We start from the raw sequence: 25,204 nt of genomic DNA, 5'->3' as shown, positions 1-25,204 counted from the left end.
TTTTTTTTTTTTTTTTTTAAGAGACAGGGCCTTGCTCTGTCACCCAGGCTGGAGTGCAGTGGCACCATCTCTGCTCACTGCAACCTCCACCTCCCAGGTTCAAGTGATGCTCCTGTCTCAGCCTCCTGAGTAGCTGCAACTACAGGCATGTGCCACCATGCCCGGCTCATTTTTTAATTTTAATTTTTTGTAGAGATAGGGACTCACTGTATTGCCCAGGCTGGTGTTGAACTTCTGGGCCCAAGTGATCCTCCCATCTCAACCTCCCCAAAATGCTGGAATTCTAGGCGTGAGCCACCACGCCTGGCCAAGAAGTCGTTAATCATAAGGTTTTCTTACCATATATATTAGTCAGGGCAACATCAAGAGGCCATATCAGCTTTCATTTTGCTCCATCCTGTTCTTAGAAGCCCCATCTTTGTATGCCTCCTAAACCCCAAGTTACCAAAGTTAAGAGGAAGTAAACGTGCTGCAGTAAAATATCTATCTGGGCCAGGCGCGATGACTCACACCTGTAATCCCAGCACTCTGGGAGGCCGAGGTGGGCAGATCACTTGAGGTCAGTTCGAGACCAGTCTGGCCAACATGGTGAAACCCTGTCTCTACTAAAATACAATAATAATAATAATAATAATAATAATAATAATAATAATAATAATAATAAATTAGCCGGGCTTGGTGGCAGGCGCCTGCAGTCCCAGCTACTTGGGAGGCTGAGGCAGGAGAATCGCTTGAACCTGGGAGGCAGGGGTTGCAGTGAGCCGAGATGGCACCACTGCACTCAAGCCTGGGTGACACAGTGAAACTCCCTCTCAAAAAAAAAAAAAAAAAGATGTATCTGAAGTAGGGTGATTATAGTTAACATTAATCTACCATACATTTCAAAATAGCTGGAAGAGAATAATTTGAATGTTATTGGTATGAAGAAAAGATAAATATTGAAGGTGATAGATATCCCAGTTACCCTGATTTGCTTATATGAGTGTAGCAAATTATCACGTGCCTAGAAACTATGCACGTCTACTATGGATCAATTAAAAAACATTTAAAAAGATCTACCTGTTTCCAAATGTATGTCTTGACCTCTGAGCTCCAGGGTTTGTGTAATGTTGCTTTAAATGTGGAGTTATAAAAGAAGGCAGGTGGGAAATTAATGAAATGTTAGAAGTGTTATCTATTGTTAATCACATAAAATTTAAAGGAAGGATTGAGTTCCTTTTTTTTTTTTTTCTGAGACGGGGTCTTGCTCTGTTGCCCAGGCTGGAGTGCAGTGGTGGGATTGTAGCTCACTGGAGCCTCAACCTCCTGGGCTCAAGCGATCATTCAATTTCAGCCTCCTGGCAGGTGGGACTACAGGCACGCACCACCATGCCTGGCTAATTTTTGTATTCTTTGTAGAGACGGAATTTTGCCATGTTACTTACCCACGATGGTCTGGAACTCCTGAGCTAAAGTGATCTTCCCGCCTTGGCCTCCCAAAGTGCTGGGATTACAAGTGCAAGCCAATGCGCCAGGCCTGAATTCCTTTTTTCCATACCTTTTCCATCTCCAGTATGAGTTATTTATTCCCAGGTTCATAGGAAACTCAGTGTAATTTCTAGGGTTCAAGATGGGCAGCTTCACTCGCTTATATAGTTAGTATTTAATGGATAATTAATACATGCTCAAGAGATTAATATTGTGCTTCAGGAAATTATTCAGTAGTGATCACAAGACATTCTGTTTGTATGAAACAAGACTGCAGAAAGCCATGGCAGGGACTGCAGAATAAGAGCAAGACACACACATTTTCTTTTTTTTATTTTGAGACTGAGTCTCACTCCGTCACCGAGGCTGGAGTGCAGTGGCTCAATCTCGGCTTTACTGCAACTTCTGCCTCCTACGGTCAAGCAATTCTCGTGCCTCAGCCTCCCAAGTAGCTGGAATTACAGGCACCCATCACCATGCCTGGCTAGTTTTTGTATTTTTAGTAGATGTACGGTCTTGCCATGTTGGCCAGGCTGGTCTCAAACTCCTGACCTCAAGTGATCTGCCCGCCTTGGCCTCCCAAAGTGTTGGGATTACAGGTGTGAGCCAGCATGCCCGGCCAAGACACATACATTTTCAAACACCAGAGATACCAAGTTTTAGGAAACAGTAGAAGATAAAATGACATTAAGTAACGCAACGGATTTTCTTGGTCCTTTGTCTGTAGTTGGCAGAAATATCTGATCACACACTTAAATTTCAGAAGCCTTTTTTGGCTATCTGATGGCCTAACTCTAATTCCCTACATAAAAGTACATGTTTCCTTCCTTCAATGTGTATATCATTTCCAGTGGCTGTGTGGGGTGAAAGGGTGATACATATTTATGCAAATATCTAAAATATGAGTCAGATTTTGATGATTCTGCAATAGGTAAACCCAAACTATATGGGTATGATAGATAGAATAATGACCTGCCAAAGAGGTTCACATCCCTAATCCCCAGAACCTGTAAATGCTACCTGTCATGGAGAAGGAGACTTTGCGGATATGGTTATGAAAAGGATCTTGAGACAGGAAAATTGTCCTGGATTGTTTTGTTGAACTCAATGTAATCACTGAGGTCTTTATAAGTATGAAGGATGTAGGAGAGTCAAAGACAGGGATGGGCGGGACGCAGTGGCTCACGTCTGTAATCCCAGCACTTTGGGAGGCCAAGGCGGGCAGATGGCTTGAGGCCAGGAGTCCAAGACCAGCCTGGCCAACATGGTGAAACCCTGTCTCTACTAAAAATACAAAAATTAGCCAGGCGTGGTGGTGGGCACCTGTAATCCTAGCTACTCGGGAGGCTGAGGCAAGAGAATCGCTTGAACCCAGGAGACAGAGTTTGCAGTGAGCCCAGATGGTGCCCCTGTACTCCAGCCTGGGTGACAGAGCGAGTGAGACTCTGTCCAAAAAAAAAAAAAAAGACAGGATGGAGATTTAATGACAGAAGCAGGAAAGAGGGATGACTGACATGGCTTGATGATGGAATCCATAGTGTGGGTGAAAGTCTTACCTTTGGAGAGGACAAAAGAAATTCAGTCAAAATATGGGAATGTGGAAGGCGGATGTTCACGTTTGGTTGTATGATTGAGAGCATGGAGTTTACAATGTGTCATCATGATGACTTGGACTGTGTGTGTGTGTGTGTGTGTGTGTGAGAGAGAGAGAGAGAGAGCAACATAGGTGGTGAGGGCATTTAGTGAGAACAGAAGAGGAAATAGAAGATCCTGTGTTGGAAACAGGGATTGTGCAGGTTGGATGAAAAAGGTAATGAGGCCAGGTGCAGTGGCTCACGCCTGTAATCCCAGCACTTTGGGAGGCCGAGGTGGGCAGATCATTTGAGGTCGGGAATTTGAGACCAACCTGACCAACATCTCTACTAAAAATACAAAATTAGCCGGGCTTGGTGGCACATGCCTGTAATCCCAGCTACTCGGGAGGTGGAGGCAGAAGAATTGCTTGAACCCAGGAGGCGGAGGTTGTGGTGAGCCGAGATAACACCACTGCACTCCAGCCTGGGTAACAAGAGCGAAACTTCGTCTCAAAAAGAAAAAGAAAAGAAAAGAAAAGAAAAAGGTAATGAGAGAAATGCAAATGCAGAAAGAGTGCCTGGCAGTATGGTGGGCTTCTTTTCAAAACTTAAAAAAAATTATTATTATTTATTTATTTACTTTCGACAAGGGATCTTGCTCTGTCACCCAGGCTGGAGTGCAGTGGCACATCATAGCTCACTGTGGCCTTGAACTCCTGAACTCAAGTGATCCTCCTACCTCAGCCTCCCAAGCAACTGGGATTATAGGCATGGACCACCATGCCCAGGTAGTTTTTATATTTTGTGTAGAGATGGGATTTTGCCATGCTGCCCAGGTTGGTCTCCATTTCCTGGGCTCAAGCCGTCCTCTCGCCTCTGCCTCCCAAGTAGCTGGGACTACAGGCATGTGCCACCATACCCAGGGAATTTTTAAAACTTTTTTGTAGAGATGGGGTCTTGCTATGTTGCCCAGGCTGAATAGGCTCTGTTCTCTCTCTCTCTCTCTTTTTTTTTTTTTTTTTTTTTGACAGAGTATTGCTCTGTTGCCCAGGCTAGAGTATAGTAGCATGGGGCAATCTTGGCTCACCGCAACCTCTACCTCCCTGGTTCAAGCAATTCTTCTGCCTCAGCCTCCTGAGTAGCTGGGATTACAGATGTGCACTACCACCCCTGGCTAATTTATGTATTTTTAGTAGAGATGGAGTTTTGCCATGCTGGCCAGGCTGGTCTCGAACTCCTGACCTCAAGTGATTTGCTCACCTTGGCCTCCTGAAGTGCTGAGATTATAGGCATGAGCCACTGTGCTCGGCCCTGAATGGGCTCTTTAAATGGGAAGGAAGGCTCAAGAGGCTTAAATCTCACTGGCTGAAGAGACTGTACATTTCTGTTTTTTTTGTTGTTTTTTTTTGTTTGTTTTTGAGACGGAGTCTCGCTCTGTGGCCCAGACTGGAGTGCAGTGGTGCGATCGCGGCTCACTGCCAGCTCTGCCTCCCGGGTTCACGCCATTCTCCTGCCTCAGCCTCCCGAGTAGCTTGGACTACAGGCGCCTGTCGCCACGCCCGGCTAATTTTTTTTTTTTTTTTTGTATTTTTAGTAGAGATGGAGTTTCATTGTGTTAGCCAGGATGGTCTCGATCTCCTGACCTCGTGATCTGCCCGCCTCGGCCTCCCAAAGTGCTGGGATTACAGGCGTGAGCCACCGTGCCCGGCCGACTCTGTACATTTCACACAAATCCAGGTATTCTTACTTTGCTCATCGGCGAAATGGGGTTAGAATTACACATACAATCTGGAGAAGACGAAAGAAGAGGTGAGAAAAATACCAGAGAACTTTGTATGTCTAAATTAATAAATGTTGGTTATTAGTCATCAATGTCATGAATTATCCCATGCCATGGAGGCATAGGATAATATGGCTTCAAGTGATCCTCAAGTTGTCCCGGGCTCAAGTGATCTTCCTGCTTTGGCCTCCCAAAGTGCTGGCATTACAGGCTTGAGCCACTGTTCCTGGCTGATTTATGAAAAAGCGTTTAAACTGAGATATTTGCTAATGGTTAATGAGTCAAGGAGTTGCTCAAATGTGAGCCCTCTTAGGGCATCACCCGCTGATTCCCAGGTTGCCCCGTGTGTTTTTAAAACTTGATGTATTTAATTCTATTATTAGTATGGTTTTTTAGAGAAGAGGTCTTGCTTTGTCATCCAGGCTGAAGTGCAGTGGCATAACCATAGCTCAGTGCAGCCTCAAACTCCTGGGCTCAACTGATCCTCTCACCTCAGCTTCCTGAGGAGCTGGGACTACAGGTGCACACCACCACCCTCAGCTAATTTTTAAATGCTTTATAGGGATGAGGTCTCACTGGGTTGCTCAGGCTGGTCTGGAACTCCTGTCCTCAAGCAGCTGTCCTGCCTCAGCCTCCTAAAGTGCTGGGATTACAGGCATGAGCCACCATCGCTGGCCCCATTACTGCTTTTCTTTCTGAGTTTTGCAGGGGGTAGAGGGTGCTGAGTAGAGGCACTGCCCACTACCCACTACTAAGTGGTAGTTGGTAGAGGCAGACTTGTTAAGAGAGCCTAAATCCCAGTTAACACCTATTTCTGTTTAATTCATAAATATGCACAGCGTTTCCTCCCATGCTTGCCTTTATGGGGTGGTGGTGCCAAGTGACTGTGAGATAGACTAGTATGTAGAGAAAAGGAATAGGGTAAATGCTTCTGAGTAGAATGTGCATCACTGCTTCAGATCAGTTCCTGCTCATTTAGTTAACCATGTATGGCACACAGTAGGTGTCCAACAGGAGTGTTTGCATGTGAGAGTCAAGATAAGCACAGTTCCCTAAGGAGTAAGAGCCAAGGATTTTTTTTTTTTTTTTTTTTTTTAAGTTTTGGGATAGGGTCTCACTCTGTTGCCTGGGCTGGAGTGCAGTGGCATGATCATGGCTCACTGCAGCCTCAACCTACTGGGCTCAAATGATTGTCCCACCTCAGCCTCCCGAGGAGTAGCTGGGACTACAGGTGCATGCCACCATGTCTGGCTAATTTTTATTTTTATTTTTTGTAGAGATGGGATCTTGCTGTGTTGCCCAGGCTCGTCTTGAACTCCTGGCCTCAAGTGATCCTCTTGCCTAGGCCTCCCAAATGCTGGGATGACAGGCTATGATTGTAATCCCAGCAGGCCTGGCTGATTAAAAAAAAATAATAAACATGTAAACTGAGATCATTGCTAATGGTTAATGAGTCAAGGCATACTCAGATGTGAGCCTTTCTAGGGCATCGCCTGCTGTATTCCCAGGGTTCCTTGTGTGATAGGCACATGCTCCTCAGGTGGGTCGGTTAGTGAAATGCTCTGGAGCAATGCATGATCTTACCGTGCTGGGTTTGGAGGTGTCAGCCTTCGCACTGCTGGAGAGTGTGTGCATCTCAGACTCAGTTCTCAATTTCCTGAACCCTTTGGACCATTTCCTGTATTGCTCCCGGACCTGCAGAGGCAAAGCATGCCCTGGGTCAGCTCATGGAAAGCAGTGAGGACAGGAAGAGTACTGAGTGGGAGCTGGGCAGTGGTACCTGCTGGCTGAGGAGGCAGTACACCAGGAAGATGAAGACGCCCTGCAGGCTGTTGATGATGGTGAAGAGGTAAGCCATGACCTGGGCAGCCGGACCCACCTGCAAGATGCCCAGACACCACGTGCAGCCCAGGATGAACAGCTGAGCTGTCGCTTTAAATGCCAGCATCCTGCATTGAATAAGAAAGGAGGCTGGTGATGCACCCAGAGAAACAGAATCAAGGCTATTTCATCTGTACCCATGGAGTCCTCTGCCCTCCCCTGTAGATGATTTCTTAGACTGGGCTGTGATCAGCTTAGATCTTTACTCTCAATGATAGCCCACAATAGAAATGCCACCGGGGGGATGGGTGTGGTGGCTCACATCTGTAATCCCAGCACTTTGGGAGGCCGAGGCAGGCGGATCACCTGAGGTCAGGAGTTTGAGATCAGCCCAACCAACATGGTGAAACCTGGTCTTTGCTAAAAATAATACAAAAATTAGCCAGGCGTGGTGGAGGACGCCTGTAATCCCAGCTACTCAGGAGGCTGAGGCAGTAGAATCGCTTGAACCCGGGAGGCAGAGGTTGCAGTGAGTCGAGATAGCGCCACCGCACTCCAGCCTGGGAGTGACAGAGCAAGACTCCATCTCAAAAAAAAAAAAAAAAAAAAAAAGGTTATTTTTGAACATGCAAAGAGATTTCTGTGTTCATGAACTACAGTCTCTTCAAATCACAAATACAACCAAAGCATGACATACGAAATTTGGAAAGGATAATGATAGGAACCTAGAAGAAAGCGCATTAATTTTGCACAAGGGTGCCTATAACAACAAACTGCTCAAGCCCTACAGAGGAATTTTTTAAATTTATTTTTATTTATTTATTTATTTTTTTGAGATGGAATCTCGCTCTGTCACCCAGGCTGGAGTGCAGTGGTGCGATCTCGGCTCACTGCCAACTCTGCCTCCTGGGTGCAAGTGATTCTCCTACCTCAGCCTTCTGAGTAGCTGGAATTATAGACGCCCACCACCACACCTGGCTACTTTTTGTATTTTTAGTAGAGACAAGGTTTCACCATCTTGGCCAGGCTGGTCTTGAACTCGTGACCTCAAGTGATCCGCCTACCTCGGCCTCCCAAAGTGTTAGAATTACAGGCGTGAGCCACCATGGCCGGCCCCCATAGAGGATTTAATGTTGATTAGGATTTTCCCAGAGGGAAGATTGCATGAGGAGTGACGAGGAGCCTGAACTGAGGATACGGTATGAAGGTGCAGGCTGGGCTGTGGGAACAGACATGAAAACGTACATATTCTTTGCACTTTTTTTTTGAGTAGGAGTCTCGCTCTGTCACCCAGGCTGGAGTGCAATGGTGCAATCTCGGCTCACTGCAACCTCTGCCTCTCAGGTTCAAGCAATTCTCCTGCCTCAGCCTCCCCTGTAGCTGGGATTACATGCGCATGCCACCACACCCCCCTAATTTTTGTATTTTTAGTAGAGACGGGGTTTCACCATGTTGGTCAGGCTGGTCTCTTTGGCCAAGCTGGTCTCAAACTCCCGACCTTGTGATCTGCCCCCTCCAACCCTCGGCTTCCCAAAGTGCTGGGAGTACAGGCATGAGCCACCGTGCCCAGCCTTCTTTGTATTTTAAAAGTGCTAACTTCTTTGCACTTTTGTTACAGGACTGCTTACAAAAGTCCAAAGACGTTTTTAACCTTTTAGTTTATTGATTCATAATGTTTGTACATCTTTATGGGGACATACATGATATTTTGTTAACATGTATAGAGTGTGTCATGATTAAGTCAGGGTATTCAGGGTATCCGTCACTTTGAGTGTCTAGCATTTGTGTGTGTTGGGAACACTTCCAATTTTCCCCTCTAGCTATTTTGAAATATACAATATACTGTGAACTAGAGTCACCCTACTCTGCTATCCAGCATGATAACTTATTCCTTCTGTCTGACTGTATGTTGTACCCATTAACCAACCTCTCTTCATCTCCTTGCCCACTCACACACCTTGTCCAGCCTCTGGAATCTATCATTCTACTTTCTTTTTCTTTTTATTTTTTGAGGCAGAGTCTCGCTCTGTCGCCCAGGCTGGAGTGCAGTGGTGCGATCTCAGCTCACTGCAACCTCCACCTCCTGGGTTCAAGCGATTCTCCTGCCTCAGCCTCCCGAGTAGCTGGGACTACAGGCGCCCCCCACCACGCCCGGCTAACTTATCATTCTACTTTCTGCCTCCATGAGATCAGCTTATTTAGCGCCTCTCTATGTAAGTGACAACCTGTGCTATTTGTCTTTTTGTGCCTGGTTTGTTTCACTTAACAGAGTGACCTCCAAGTTTCATCCATGTTGCTGCAAATGACATCGTTTCATTCTGTTTTGTGGTCGAATCGTATCCTATTTTGTATGTATACCATTTACCAGCCAATGAAGATTCTTCTGGTTGCTCCGGGATTCACTAACTGAGATCAGACATGGACAAAACATTTTGCTTGGGGTGTCAACAGGATACCACTGAATCTGAGACGGCTGCCATAGAAGGATGGCTGCGTCTGTTTACTCTGGGTGCCTTCGAAAGACCCTGAGCTGGGACCTCAGTGGCTATTGAGGCACATGGCGTGGCTCTTGGGAACCATACATGTCCGTGTTGTTGTCACCCCCTTCTCCATCTTACCTTGTGTTCTGGAGGGTGGACACTTCATTATTGACGGAGGAGAGTCTGTTTTTCAAAATCCAGAGAGTCACCAGAAGGAGAGCTAAATTCACCTTCAGGAAACCACAGAAGATTTGTTGAATAGAATTTGAAACCCATTATCTCTCTCTCTCTTCTTTTTTTTTTTTGGTCAGACAGGGTCTTGCCGTGTTGCCCAGGCTGGAGTATGGCAGTGCAATCTCAGCTCACTGCAATCTCTGCCTCCCGGGTTCGAGCGATTCTCCTGCCTCAGCCTCCCGAGTACAGGCACCCACCACCATGCCTGGCTAATTTTTTATTTTTAGTAGAGACAGGGTTTCACCATGTTGGCCAGGCTGGTCTTGAACTCCTGACCTCAAGTGATCTGCCCGCCTTGGCCTCCCAAAGTGTTGAGATTACAGGCGTGAGCCACCACATAAGGCCTGAAGCCCATTATCTCTTCATCTTAGCCTGTCTAATATGAATTATACACGTAAGTCTTTTTCTTAAATATTGAGTAACAGTGTTAGAGTTTGAAGATTCAAGAGTGGTCTTAGGAAACCTAACCCAACCCATGACAACCCAAGGGGCATTCCTGCTCTTATCACCATCTTTATTATCTTGTTTTTCTAATGACCCTCAGCGGGACAGCGAGGATGCTCAGGTGACGTCACTCACAGAGAAGATGGTGCAGACAGGTCCAAGGAAGCCCCATATAAATCCCTTTTCTGGTTGGAGCCAGCAGCTGAACAAGAGAGAGAGATTAAAAAAAAAAAAAAAAAAAAAAATGCATCGGTTTTTGGAGATATGGAACAATTATGTAAATCTATTCCTTCCCTCCTCACCACTTCCTCCCTTCCTTCCTACATCAACAGTATTGAGTGTTTCTTTAGCAATAGGGTCTGTGGTTGGCTCTGAAGATACAGTGGTGAGATCTAAGAACACGGTCTTAGATTCCCGAAATTTCAACTCAGGGAGGATACACGCAATTAGACACATTCTAACGATGAAACAAAAATGGAAGGTTGTGCCAGGCACAGTGGTTTACACCAGGACTTTGGGAGGCCGAGGTAGGAGGATTGCTTGAGGCCAGGAGTTTGAGACCAGCCTGAGCAACATAGCAAGACCCCATTTCTACAAAAAAAAAAAAAAAAAGCCAGGTGTGGTGGCTCACACCTATATTCTCAGTTACTTGGGACACTGAGCGGAGAGGATCACTTGAGTCCAGGAGGTTGAGACTGGAGTGAGCTGTGATTGCACCACTGCACTCCGGCCTGGGCAACAGAGCAAAACCTAAATTGCAGCATTTAAAATTTCTATTTAAAATAGAAAATGAGTCCAGGTGCAGTGGTTCACACCTGTAATCCCAGTACTTTGGGAGGCTGAGGCGGGTGGATCGTTTGAGGTCAGGAGTTCGAGACCAGCCTGCCCAACGTTGTGAAATCCTGTCTCTACTAAAAACACACAAAAAGTGAGCTGTGTGTGGTGGTGCACGCCTGTAATCCCAGCTACTCGGGAGGCTTGAACCCAGGAAACAGAGAGCAGAGGTTGCAGTGAGCCGAGATCACGCCACCGCACTCCAGCCTGGGTGACAGAGTGTTTCTAAATAAATAAATAAATATAAAATGACTGAATGGTCTCTTAAAATTCCTTTCTATGGCTGAATAATATTTCACTGTGGATATGTTACTTTTTTTATCCATTCATCAGTGATAGGCATTGTTTCCAATTTTTGACTACTTTAAATAATGCTTCTATGAGCATTCATGTACAACATGTTTCTAAACGTTTATTTTAGGTTCAGAGGTACATTGCATAGGTTTTTTATGTAGGTCAATTGCACGTTGCGGTGGTTTGGTGTACAGATTATTTTGTCACCGGGTCATCAGCACAGTGCCCTATAAGGTCGTCTATTTATCATCACTCTCCTCCCACTTTCTACCCTCAAGTAGGCTTCGGTGTCTGAAGTTCCCTTGTGTCCATGGGTACCCAGTGTTTAGCTCCTACTTATAAGTGAGAACATGTGGTATTTGATTTTCTGTTTCTGCATTCACTTAGGATAACGGCCTCCAGCTCCAATAATATTGCTGCAAAGGACATGCTCTTGTTATTTTATTTTATTTTATTTTTTTTGAGATGGAGACTCACTCTGTCGCCAGGCTGGATGGAGTGCAATGGTGCCATCTCGGCTCACTGCAACCTCCGCCTCCCGGGTTCCAGCGATTCTCCTGCCTCAGCTTCCGGAGTAGCTAGGATTACAGGCACCCACCATCACGCCCGGCTAACTTTTGTATTTTTAGTAGAGACAGGGTTTCACCATGTTGGCCAGCATGGTCTCAATCTCTTGAACTTGTGATCCGCTTGCCTCGGCCTCCCAAAGTGCTGGTTTTACAGGCGTGAGCCACCCACCGCACCTGGCTGATCTTGTTATTTTTTATGATTGCATCATTTACAAGTTTTTGCGTGGACATCTGTTTTCATTTGTTTTGGGTATATACCTGGGTCATATGGTAGCTCTATGGTTAACTTTTGGAGGATTGGTGTTAATAATTCACCAAACCAAAAACAGAAAAAGAGGAAGCACTTCCCAAATCTTCTACGAGGCCAGTATTACTCTGACACCAAACCCAGAAATAGACATCACAAGAAAAGAAAACGGCAGACCAAAATCCTTTATGAAAATGAATGCAAAAATCCTCAAAAAATACTAGCCGGCCAAGTCCTGCAACATATTAAAAGGATCATATACCATGACCAGGTGGCAATTATCCCAGGAATGTAGGCTAGTTTAACATCTAATCATCCATCAATATAATACACATATTAATAGAATAAAGGATTAAAATTATATGATCACATTATAGTTATATAATTATATAATCATTATATGATCACATTATAAGATCACATTATAATTATATAACCATATAATTAACTGTATATAACCATATAATATTCCCCAGGACTCAAAGGTAAATAACCATATATAACCATATAATTATAATGTGATCATTTTTTTTTTTTTTTTTTTGAGACGGAGTCTCGCTCTGTCTGCCAGGCTGGAGTGCAGTGGCGCGATCTCGGCTCACTGCAAGCTCCGCCTCCCGGGTTCATGCCATTCTCCTGCCTCAGCCTCCTGAGTAGCTGGGACTACAGGTGCCCGCCACCATGCCTGGCTATTTTTTGTATTTTTAGTGGAGACGGGGTTTCACCGTGGTCTCGATCTCCTGACCTTGTGATCCACCCGCCTCGGCTTCCCAAAGTGCTGGGATTACAGGCGTGAGCCACCGCGCCTGGCCCTGATCATATAATTTTAATCCTTTATTCTATTATGTGTATTAATAGAACAAAAGATTAAGTAATTAAGTAATCATATAGTTATATATGATTATATAATTATAATCATATATGATTATATAATTTAATGTGATAATATAATTTATAATTATATAATATAATTATCATATTCAATTGTATTATATACTTATATAATATATAAATTATATAGATATGTATTTATATATACATTACAAATAAAATAATCTAAGTATATAATTATAATGTGATCATATAATTTTTATCCCATATAAGTAAAAATTATATTCTTCAGAAATGCATTTGACAAAATCAAACACAGTTTCATCACCAAAATACCCAACACACTAGGAATAGAAAAGAATTTCTTTAACCTGAAAATGGGTATCTATGAAAAATCCTCAGCTAACATCATACATTAATGAGGATAGACTCAATGCTTTCTCCGTAAGTTCAGGAGCAAGACAACAGTGTCTGCTGTTCTAGTCAACAGCGTCCTGGAGGGTTCAACCAGTGCAACTGGCAAACAAACAAACAAGCAAGCTAGAAAAGTACCTGGCACAAAGTAAGCATCTCTTAAATCTTAACTATGACAATATCAATTATTTTGGTTACTCAAATCAGGTCTACTTTTTCAAATGAAAAATTGAAGCATCCTAAAAGATCTGGATAAAGTAGGTTAGATATTATACAAATGCTATCATGAGCACTTTGATTTCATTCTTGCTATTTCAGTGAGAGAGATTTAAATACATTATCCCTAACTATTATTAGTATCTTTTAGAGACAAGGTCTCTCTCTCTTGCTCAGGCTGGAGTGCAGTGGCGTAATCATAGCTCACTGCAATCTCGAACTCCTAGGCTCAAACGACCCTCCCATCTCAGCCTCCTGAGTAGCTAGGACTACAGGTGTGTGCCAGTATGCCCTGCTAATTTTTTAAGTTTTGTAAAGAAGGGATCTTGCTGTGTTGCCCAGGCTGGTCTCAAGATCCTGGGCTCAAGTGATCCTCCTGTGTCAGCCTCCCAAAGCACAGGGATTCCAGGCGTGAGCCACTGAGCCTGACCCTCCTTAATTATTATAATCTTCTAGCAGAAAGATGCCCTAGGGATTATGACACAGTGTCTTTGTCCTCTTTGTACTTTCCAAAGACTTGCCCTTTCTTTCATTCAGAAAATTTCCGAAAACCCTCTTCTACAATGCCTAGTTTGAAATGTAATTGAAATAAACTCAATAGCTAAGAGTGAGGAGCTGCAGTGTAATCCAACCAACAGAGCCTAAAATCCCTCCTGATCTGATTAAAAGCAGGTATCATAAAAATGCTATCTAGGTTCTAGCAATGGCCACAGTTATGCCGGAGAAGATAAGGACTGTGGGAATTTGCATGAACCGGGAAGGTGTTCCATAAAGGTGAGGCCTGGAGGCTGCAGAAATGGCCACTATCACAGCTGGGACTCCATAGCCCACAGGGAACATGAGCTGCTTCGTGAATCTGTTGACGCTTGAGTAGTTGACCACCATCAGGTTCCGTGCAGTGAGGAAGAGGTACAGGGCTTCCAGCAGCATCCAGGTGAAGGCGGCCAGGTAGAGATAATGCAAGGCACCAGCAATGATGGCGCACGGCACCTGGGGGAGAAGTAAGAGACGTCCAGAGCGGCGGTCAGATTTGAGTGTGACCCATGGCTTCTCCTGTACCATGCTGTTGGGGAGAATTCTGAGATATTTGATGGCGTTGTAGAGAATATTTACTTTGTAGTTGAGTCAGGCAATGGGAAATTGGTGGTGTTCTCTTCTAATATTCCCCAGGACTCAAGGGCCTATATATATATATATATATATATATGTATATATACACACATACACACACACACACACACACATATAGATACACGTATATATACACACACATATATACGCATATACACACACATACACATATGTGTATACACACATATGTGTATATATGCACACACATATATAAAAAATACACACACACATATATATACGTGTGTGTATATATATGGTTTTTTTTTTTTTTTTGAGACAGAATTTCACTTTTGCTGCCCAGGCTGGCATGCAGTGGTGCGATCTCGGCTCACCACAGCCTCCACCTCCTGGGTTCAAGCGGTTCTCTTGCCTCAGCCTCCTGAGTAGCTGGGATTACAGGCATGTGCCACCACGCCTGGTTAATTTTGTATTTTTAGTAGAGATGGGTTTTATCCATGCTGGTCAGGCTGGTCTAGAACTCCCGACCTCAGGTGATCCACCCCCCTCGGTCTTCCAAAGTGGTGGGATTACAGACATGAGCCACTGCGCCCCGCTGGGCCATTATATTAAGGAATCCAATGCCATATCATTCCATGAGCCAGCATCCTCTGCATCAAGGAAGGGAGCCCCCTGGAACACCGCTGTCAATACCTCATGTTCGGTTCGATCAATTGCCACGAGGAAGAGGAGGTGGGCCAGGAAGAGGCAGATCGAGAGCTGCAGATGCAGTGAGGTGCTGGTGTTCTGGATGGCTTTGCACAGGAGGAAGGTGAGGGCCGCCAGGAGGAGGCACAGCAGAGACAGGCTCAGTCCCATGTAGGTGATGACAGTCAGCACAGGATCCTCCTCCTGGGACCCCAAAACGAAGAGTTCACAGTTATGCTTTCTTGCTCTGGGACAATGACCCCACCACCATGTTTAATTTTTATTTTGGCATAGCACATTCAAGAATGAGGCAGCCAGGCAAATTTGTGAAGGTGTCACCAATTTAATTTGATTTGTGAAGGTGTCACCTGAGCCTCTTGGGTGTCTGGGAAGACAAGGGTAGTCATGCAGGTGACAACAGGTGTGCGTTATAGTCACGTATGGCACCATGGCCTGCGAATTTTTTTTCAGAGTCTTGCTCTGTCGCCCAGGCTGGAGTGCAGTGGCACGATCTCAGCTCACTACAACCTCTGCCTCCCTGGTTCAGGCAATTCTCTGCCTCAGCCTCCTGAGTAGCTGGGATTACAGGCGCCCACCACCACACCTGGATAATTTTGTATTTTTAATAGAGACGGGGTTTCACCATCTTGGCCAGGCTGGTCTTGAAGTCCTGACCTTGTGATCCACCCGCCTCGGCCTCCCAAAGTGCTGGGATTACAGGCGTGAGCCACTACACCCGGCTTAACTTTTAAAAAATTTTCATAGAGACAGGATCTTTCTGTGTTGCCCAGTCTGGTCTCGGATTCCTGGGCTCAGGTGATCCTCCCACTTCAGCCTCCCAAAGCACAGGGATTCCAGGTGTGAGCACGTTAGGTTTCGAAGGAAAGGTGAGGGTTAAAGAAAGACAGACAGAGAGAGAGTTGGTAGCTCTGCAGCAATGCAGGTTTATGTCCAGCATGAGACTTGTGGAGCAGGGAGCTAGCTGCGTGCCAGAATCCACTGCCGCTTACAGGCTGGGGTAGTTACAGGTCTGGGCGGGGCTTGCTGGGAGGGGTAGTTACAGGCTGGGAGGGGCTTGCTGCCTGGGAGGATATTGATAAGATGTTCCTGCGATGGAAAACAAAAGGGTGGTTTGGCCCTTTTTTTCCCGCAGGATCGGATAGTGATGTCCCTTGGATCTACTCCAAGTGATGAGATAAGAAAGTCAGGTGGGCCAGACATGGTGTCTCATGCCTCTAATCCCAGCACTTTGGGAGGCCAAGGTGGGTGGAACTTGAGGTAAGGAGTTCGAGACTAGCCTGGCCAACTTGGTGAAACCTTGTCTCTAGTAAAAACACAAAAATTAGCCGGGCCTGGTGGTGCATGCCTGTAGTCCCAGCTACTCAGGAGGCTAAGGAAAGAGGATCTCTTGAGCCCAGGAGGTCAAGGCTGCAGTGAGCTATGACTGTGCCAATGTACTCCAGCCTGGGTGACAGACACCCTGTCTAAAAAAAAAAAAAAAAAGGCAGAGTTTACCCTGGGTGGGCCAGACCTAATCAGATGAGTCTTTACAAGATCTGGGCTCTTCCTGGAGAATCAGATTCAAAACTTGTGATGATTAATACTGGATGTCAACTTGATTGGATTGAAGGATACACAGTATTGATCCTGGGTGTGTCTGTGACGGTGTTCCAAAGGAGATTAACATTTGAGTTACTGGACTGGGGAAGGCAGATCCACTCTTAATCTGGGTGGGCACCATCTAATCAGCTGCCAGCGTGGCTAGAATATCAGCAGGCAGAAAAATGTGAAAAGAGAGACTGGCCTAGCCTCCCAGCCTACATCTTTCTCCCGTGCTGGATGCTTCCTGCCCTTGAACATCCGACTCCAAATTCTTCAGTTTTGGGACTCGGACCAGCTCTCCTTGCTCCTCAGCCTGCAGATGGCCTATCGTGGGACCTTGTGATCGTGTGAGTTAATACTTAATATACTCCTGCATACATAGGAGTATATTATATATATTATATATAGGAGTATATATACATATATACTATATATGTACATATATTTTATATAGGAGTATATATACATATATACTATATATGTATATATAATATATAGGAGTATATATACTATATATGTATATATAATATATAGGAGTATATATACATATATACTATATAATATATAGGAGTATATATACTATATATGTATATATATTCCATTATACATACATACATATATATATATATATTCCATTAGTTCTGTCCCTCTAGAGAACCCCGACTGATACAAACCTTAAGAGGGATTCTGCATGAAGGAATATTTTTTCCTTGGCCTCCAGATAGGAATGCTGAAAGGTTGCCAGAGGGTCATGTGAGAAAGGATGTGAGTGGCCTCTAGGAACTGAATGCGATGCCTTCCTGATAGCTAAGAAAGCGAGACCTCAGTCCTACAATCACAAGAAACTGAATTCTGCCAGCAACCAGGGAGCTTGGAGAAGGACCTCAAGTCTCAGATGAAACGGCAGCCCTGGGGGTGGGGCGACATGATGATGTCAGTCTTGTAAGACCCTAAGCAGAAAAGCCGTCTTGCTCTGCCAGCTTGCTGACCCACAGCTGTGAGATAATGCAATTTTTTAAAGGCTGCTATGTCTGTGGGGATTTGTTACACAGCAATAAATGCAGAGTGTAGCCTCTCCTAAGGGTCTCACCTGTACATCATAGGGGGCCATGAGGACGGCAAAGCTGCTCAGGTGGGTGCAATGGCAGATGGTGCTGGTATCTCTGGTGCCCATCGTGCTGCAGCCTGTGGTGGCCCAATGACCACATCCATTCTGGCCATGCTCCCAGAAGACACAGAGCACCTTCCGTCTTGGTATGACCGACTGCAGAAACAGAACACAGGTGTGGGCCGGGCGTGGTGGCTCACGCCTGTAATCCCAGCACTTTGGGAGGCTGAAGCAGGTGGATCACTTGAGATCAGGAGTTCGAGACCAGCCTGGCCAACATGGTGAAACCCCCATTTCTACTGGAAAAAAAAAAAAAAAAGCAAAACAATACAAAACAAAACAAAACAAAAATTAGCCAGGTGTGGTAGCACACACCTGTAGTCCCAGTTACGAGGGAGGCTGAAGCAGAAGAATCACCCGAACCTGGGAGGTGGAGGTTGCAGTGAGCCAAGATCGCGCCTCTGCACTCCAGCCTGGGCGACAGAGCGAGACTCCATCTCAAAAAAATAAAATAAAATAAAAAATAATAAAAAATAAAAAAGGACCCATGTGTGAGCTGGTGGGTGGGTCTGATGCTCAGAGATGCTCACCCAAAGCCGGCTTGGGAAGGACTGACTTTCCTGGGGAGATAATGTACCCGTAACAAAGACCCCTGAGCCCCAGGGCTGAGCTGGGCAGCAAGGCTATGCCTGGACTCAGACTCCTCACCCCGCCCCCCACCCCACCAGCACTCACACGGTGGGAGAAGGTGAAGGTAACTGGGGAGCTGAGGTTTTGGGTGTCGTTGTTGCTCAGAAAGGCAGAGATGACATCTGAGAGCAGGATGGGGAGCAAGCCCTGATGTGTCTCATTCAGAACCACCTGCTTCTCAGGCTCCGAGACCAGGGGGGCCTCAGCCAGCAACTTTCCCATCCCTGGAATGGAGACAAGGCCCACCACAGAAGGGCCTGTGGGACAGGGCCAAGGTTGAATCTTGGAGTAGGTTGAATCTCTGGGTCCACACCAGAGTTCCTCTGCCCCGCACAGAACTTTCTACTCATGGAGATGGGCTACCTTCCTCTGGCTTCACCCATCCCACACTTTCCTTCAATCTTTAGTTCTATGTGTATCACATCCTGTAGGACAAGGCCACAGTTAATATCTCGGGGTCCCCAACAAGGTCCCTTCCTCTTCAGATGGGCTCTCCTCTTACAGCCCCACCCCACCCACCCCACACTTCCCTTTAATCTTTAAATCTCTTATTTTTCACATTCTTGGGCATCTTGTCCCACCACGAAGCTTCACTGACCACCTCCCCATCTCAGCCATTACCTGGGTCACCAGATTTCTGTGCCAGATTCCAGTCCAGCTGCATCGTTGCCTGATTCTGTCTCAAGGTGACGTTCCTGTCTACTTGCTTCTGCACCTCCAGGGAAAATTCTATGAGTTATGGGAATTATATAAAGGGGAATTAGGTTAGGAATCGTGCCTACAGTGGTTGATATACTATGATTTAATTTATATAGTATATACACATACAGGCTGAAGTTACAAAATATCAGAAGAGAATAGTATGAGCAACTGTATATCCACAAAGTAGATAACCTAGATGAAATGGACACATTCCTAGTGACACGCAAACCACTGAAACCAACTCAAGAAGAAATAGAAGATCGGCCGGGTGCGGTGGCTCACGCCTGTAATCCCAGCACTTTGGAAGGCCAAGGCGGGCGGATCACGAGGTCAGGAGATAGAGAGCATCCTGGCTAATAAGATGAAACTCCATCTCTACTAAAAATACAAAAAAAAAAAAAACCCGTCTCTACTAAAAAATATACAAAAAATTAGCCGGGTGTGGTGGCGGGCGCCTGTAGTCCCAGCTACTCAGGAGACTGAGGCAGGAGAATGGTGTGAACCTGGGAGGCGGAGCTTGCAGTGAGCCGAGATCGCACCACTGCACTCCAGCCTGGGTGACACAGCGAGTCTGTCTCAAAAAAAAAAAAAAAAAAAAAAAAAAAGAAGAAGAAGAAATAGAAGATCTGAACAGACCTACAGACCTATAACAGATTACACAGATCACATCAGTAATCAAAACCTCTCAAAGGGAACAACCCAGACCAGATGACTTCACTGGTGAATTCTACCAATAGCTTAAAAAAGAATGAACATGAATCTTTTACCTGTTCAAAAATACGGAAGGGGAGGAAACACTATTTAAATAATTTTATGAGGCCAATATTGCTCTGAGGTCAGGCGCCTGGCCAACATGGCGAAACCCTGTCTCTACTAAAAATACAAAAAAATTAACCAGGTGTGTAGGCACATGCCTGTAATCCCAGCTACTGGGGAAGCTGAGGCAGGAGAATTGCTTGAACCTAGGACGCAGAGGTTGCAGTGAGCCGAGATTGTGCCACTGCACTCCAGTCTGGATGACAGAGCAATAGATGAAGACATAACAAGAAAATAAAATTACAGACTAATATTTCTTATGAACATAGATGCAAAAATTTTCAGCAAAAATATTAGGAATACATTTTACCAAGGAGACTCAGACTTATAGGAAAGTTTTTTGAGTTTTTTTTTTTTTTTTGAGACAAAGTCTTACTCTGTTGGTCAGGCTAGAGTGCAGTGGCACGATCATAGCTCACTGCAGTTTCCTGGGCTCAGGCAATCCTTCCAACTCAGCCTCCCAAGTAGCTGGCACTACAGTTGCTCACTACCACACCCAGCTAATTTTTAAATTTTTTGTGAAGATGGTGTTTCAGTATGTTTCCAAGGCTGGGCTTGAGCTCCCGGGCTCAAGCAATTCTCCCACCTTGGTGGCCTCCGGCAATGTTGGGCATGAGCCACTGCTTCTGGCCTACAAAAGTGTTTGAAAGAAATAAAAGACCCTCTCTGAATGGAAAGACATCCTATGTTCATGGATTGGAAGACTTTCTATTGTTAAGACCGCAATACTCCCCCAAAGTGGTCTAGAGACTCAACGCAATCCCTATCAATATTTTAACCTATTATTATTTTGCAGAATAAGAAAAGTTCATCTTAAAATTCATATGGTGTTGTAAGGAATCCAAATACCCAAAAACGATCTTGAAGAAGAACAACAAGGTTGGAGGATTCGCACTTCCTGATTTCAAGACTTACTACAAACTGACAGTAATACTGGCATAAGGATATAACAGAATAGAATTGAGAGTCCAGGAATGAACCCATCCATCTTATGGTCGGTTGATTCTCAACAAGGGGTACCAAGACTATTCAGTGGGGGGAAGAATAATCTCTTCAACAAATGGTGCTGGGATTACTGGATAGTAACATGCAAAATAAGGAATTTGTGACCCTACCTCACAGAACAAACAAAAATTTACTCAATATAAGCCAGTGACCTAAGTTTAGAAGCTAAAACTAGAATGCTTAGGAGGAACCAGGGGTAAATCTTCCTGGTCTTGGATTTGGTAATGAATTCTTTTTTTATTTTTATTTTTGAGACGGAGTCTTGCTCTGTCATGCAGGCTGGAGTGCAGTGGCACAATCTCGGCTCACTGCAACCTCCGCGTCCCAGGTTCAAGCAATTCTCCTGCCTCATCCTCCCGAGTAGCTGGGATTACAGGCATGTGCCAACACACCTGGTTAATTTTTTTGTATTTTTAGTAAAGACAGAGTTTCGCCATGTTGGCCAGGCTGGTCTCAAACTCCTGACCTCAGGTGATCTGCCCGCCTCGGCCTCCCAAAGTGTTGGGATTACAGGTGTAAGCCACCACCCCTGGTCAACGAATTCTTAAATATGACACCAATTGCACATGCAACAAAAGAAAAAATAGATAAACTAAATGTCTTCAAAATTTAAAACATCTATTCATTAAAATGAAAAGACAATGAAGAAAATGAAAAGACAGTCTACAGAATGGGAGAAAATATTTTGCAAATCATCTATCTCAAATGGTCTACTATGAGAATGTATAATGAATGCTTACAACTGGACAACCAAAAGACAAACAGCACATTTAAAAATAGGCAAAGGATTTGAATAGACATTTCTCCAAAAATGACATGCAAATGGTGGGCAAACACATGAAAAGATGTTAAATATTGTTAGTTATTAGGGAAGGGCAAATCCAAACCTCAGTGAGATACCACCTCACCAGTAAAGCAGCATAAATACCCAAGCGTAAATACCCAAGGTTCATTGTCTCACACCAGGGAAATTGAGGACGTGGACACATAAGAAGTGAGTTTAAGAGTGGAAACAGGGGCTCCCAAGTGGGGCTTCTGGTTGCGTGGTGAAATGCACGAAGTTTTGTAGATGAGCTTGGGTAGGCGGTGTCTGATTTACATAAGGCTCAAAGATTGGTCGGAACAGGTGAGTCATTTACATGGAGCATGAAGAAGCTGGCTGCCCCAGCCTAATCTTTTATTACGCAAATGAATTCTTTACCTGGCTGGTTCCATGTTGCCTGCTTCTGTACTGTACACGTGGCTGACAAAGATAAGGGAAGAGGGAGCTTCCATGTTGAACATGCCTGGCCCCCAGGTAGCCTTTCCCTATTGGCACAGCTGCTGGCATTCACCTGTGCAAGCTTCCAGCCTGCTTCTCTATGTCTGCAGCTTGATTTTTCAGGCTGCTCGTTGTTAGAAAAGAAATGATTTGGGGGCTGGTTTTTATTAAAAGGGAAACCTTACTGAGGACTCTCTTACCTTTGCTAACTGCCTAAATAATTTCTTTTTCACTCCTGTATCACTGGGATGAAGAGAGGTAGGTTAACATGTACAGACATACAGTTACATAAAAAGTATAAGTTCTATTTTTTTTTTTTTGAGACGGAGTCTCGCTCTGTCACCCAGGCTGGAGTGCAGTGGTGCCCAGACTGGAAGGCAGTGGCACAATCTTGGCTCACTGCAACCTCCGCCTCCCGGGTTTACGCCATTCTCCTGCCTCAGCCTCCCGAGTAGCTGGGACTACAGGTGCCTGCCACCACGCCTGGCTAATTTTTTGTATTTTTAGTAAAGACGGGGTTTCACCGTGTTAGCCAGGATGGTCTTGATCTCCTGACCTCGTGATCCACCTGCCTCGGCCTTCCAAAGTGCTGGGATTACAGGCGTGAGCCACCATGCCCCGCCCAAGTGTTTGACAGCGGAGCAGAGTGACTATAATTAACAAGAAGGTATGATATATCTCAAAGTAGCTAGAAAAGGGGACTTAAATTGTTCCCAACACATAAAAAGGATAAGTACTCAAAGTGGTGGATACCTCAGATACCCTGGCATGATCCTTACACATTCTAGGCAAGCAGCAAAGTATCACATGTACTCATAAATATTTAAGATATTATGTATCAATAAAAGCAATTAAAAAACAGAACCAAAGAAAATAAAACGGAAGTAACAAGTTTTGCTGAAGGTGTGGAGATGATAACCCATGTATGTTTCTGGTGGGGATTCAGGATGGTGCAGCTGCTTTGGAAAAACAGTTTCGTGGTTCCTCCAAAAGTTGAACATAGAATTACCATATCACCCAGCAGCTCCACTCCTTAGTATATACCCCAAATAACCGAAAACAGTTATTCAACCCAAAATGTGTTCACCAATATTCATAAGAGTACTATTCACACCAGCCATCTAAACCAAAAATTAAATTAGAAGTCCTGGCCGGGCGTGGTGGCTCATGCCTGTAATCCCAGCACTTTGGGAGGCCGAGATGGGCGGATCACGAGGTCAGGAGATCGAGACCATCCTGGCTAACACAGTGAAACCCTGTTTCTACTAAAATATACAAAAAAGTAGCCGGGCGAGGTGGCGGGCGCCTGTAGTCCCAGCTACTCAGGAGGCTGAGGCAGGAGAATGGCATGAACCCGAAAGGCGGAGCTTGCAGTGAGCTGAGATCATGCCACTGCACTCCAGCCTGGGCAAGAGAGCAAGACTCCGTCTCAAAAAAACAAAACAAAACAAAACAAAAACAAACAACAAAAAAAGAAATCATACTTATAGATCAAATGATACTAATTTATAGTATTCCAAATTAAATAAATTGTTCTCTTTTGAAGTGAATTTCTACTTTGTTATTTTAAATCTTCATAATTATTTACTGCTAATTCATATTACAATGAAAATGCATGTTATTTTTGCATTTATTTTTTCTCTCCTTTCCTTCTCTCTTCTTTTCTTCTTCTTCCTCCCCTCCTCTCCTCCTCCTCTCCTCCTCCTTCTCCTTCTCCTTCTTCTTTTTCCTCTTCTTCCTCTTCTTCTTCTCCTTTTTCCTCCTCCTCCTTCTCCTCCTCCTTGTTCTCCTCTTCTCTTTTTTGAGAGGTGTCTTGCCCTGTAAGCCAGGCTGGAGTACAGTGATGCAATCATAGTTCACTGCAGACTCAACCTCCTGGGCTCAAGCGATCCTTTCACCTCAGCCCCCCAACTAGCTGGGACCACAGGTGTGACATCACATCTGTCTAATTTAAAAGATTTTTTTTTTTTTTTTTGTAGAGATCGAGTATCGCCATCTTACCCAGACTGGCATGCATTTCTTTTTCATCTTTTATTTTACTTTGTTGATGAGGGAAACACTGACATACAGCTGTGGTCACTTGGCTCTGGTGGGACCGGGAAAGGAATGAGACAGAAAGCATGCAGAGCTGGAGTCTGGGGCAGACCCAGGGACGTACCTGTGCCTGCAGGATAACGGAAGTTCAAGAGCCCAACGGGAAGGTTCTTGCTCAGGCCTCTGAGGACATCCTCTAGGCCATCCAGCAAGTGAGTGGCCACACAGCGCTGCTGAAAGCGGGGCAGGGTCTCCAGGTCCCCGGGAGCCTCCAGCACTTCATCCAACCGCTTTAAGATGCTCTGGAGGGAGGGGGAACACACCTAGTGAGCCATGGGCCAGAGGGGCTGCATGGAGACTCTAACTGCTCAGCCCCAGGGAACAGATCCTAGAGACTGTCTATCTGGAGGATAAAGATGGCATTGGCGGCTGGGCGCGGTGGCTCACACCTGTAATCCCAGCACTTTGGGAGGCCGAGGCGGGTGGGTCACAAAGTCGGGAGATCGAGACCATCCTGGCTAACACTCTACTAAAAATACAAAGATTAGCCGGGCGTGGTGGCATATGCCTGTAATCCCACCTACTCAGGAGGCTGAGGGAGGAGAATCGCTTGAACCCGGGAGGCAGAGATTACAGTGAGCTGAGATTGGGCCACTAAACTCTGGACTGGCGACAGAGTGAAACTCTGTCTTAAAAAAAAAAAAAATGGGCCGGGCGCGGTGGCTCAAGCCTGTAATCCCAGCACTTTGGGAGGCCGAGACGGGAGGATCACGAGGTCAGGAGATCGAGACCATCCTGGCTAACACAGTGAAACCCCGTCTCTACTAAAAAAATACAAAAAACTAGCCGGGCGAGGTGGTGGGTGCCTGTAGTCCCAGCTACTTGGGAGGCTGAGGCAGGAGAATGGCGTAAACCCAGGAGGCAGAGCTTGCAGTGACCTGAGATCCGGCCACTGCAGTCCAGCCTGGGCGACAGAGCGAGACTCCGTCTCAACCAAAAAAAAAA

The 25,204-nt window shown here is 45.2% G+C and overlaps 1 protein-coding gene across 3 annotated transcripts in view; it reads right to left on the bottom strand.

Annotated features, from left to right (window-relative positions):
• ADGRE2 (adhesion G protein-coupled receptor E2) overlaps window positions 1–25,204 on the bottom strand; it is a 38,299-nt gene that overhangs the window by 1,499 nt on the left and 11,596 nt on the right. Inside the window, exons 10-20 of one of the 3 annotated variants that reach the window (XM_026457011.1) lie at window positions 24,324–24,501; window positions 19,003–19,110; window positions 18,427–18,638; window positions 17,674–17,847; window positions 14,988–15,185; window positions 13,960–14,195; window positions 9,936–10,002; window positions 9,261–9,352; window positions 6,602–6,770; window positions 6,406–6,516; window positions 4,779–4,829 (exon numbers count right to left, since the gene is read on the bottom strand). In XM_026457011.1, the coding sequence (XP_026312796.1) occupies window positions 4,794–4,829; window positions 6,406–6,516; window positions 6,602–6,770; window positions 9,261–9,352; window positions 9,936–10,002; window positions 13,960–14,195; window positions 14,988–15,185; window positions 17,674–17,847; window positions 18,427–18,638; window positions 19,003–19,110; window positions 24,324–24,501 (1,581 nt within the window). In that variant the 3' untranslated portion in view covers window positions 4,779–4,793. Of the gene's footprint in view, window positions 1–4,778; window positions 4,830–6,405; window positions 6,517–6,601; window positions 6,771–9,260; window positions 9,353–9,935; window positions 10,003–13,959; window positions 14,196–14,987; window positions 15,186–17,673; window positions 17,848–18,426; window positions 18,639–19,002; window positions 19,111–24,323; window positions 24,502–25,204 lie in introns of those variants that run through there. The other 2 variants (XM_026457012.1, XM_026457013.1) reach the window with 2 other exon arrangements.

Source organism: Piliocolobus tephrosceles, chromosome 21 (assembly GCF_002776525.5).
Source record: "Piliocolobus tephrosceles isolate RC106 chromosome 21, ASM277652v3, whole genome shotgun sequence".
In the NCBI taxonomy this organism is placed as follows: domain Eukaryota; kingdom Metazoa; phylum Chordata; class Mammalia; order Primates; family Cercopithecidae; genus Piliocolobus; species Piliocolobus tephrosceles.
The sequence above is the reverse complement of the archived record's forward strand: the minus strand, read 5'-3'. Positions and strand labels throughout refer to the sequence as shown.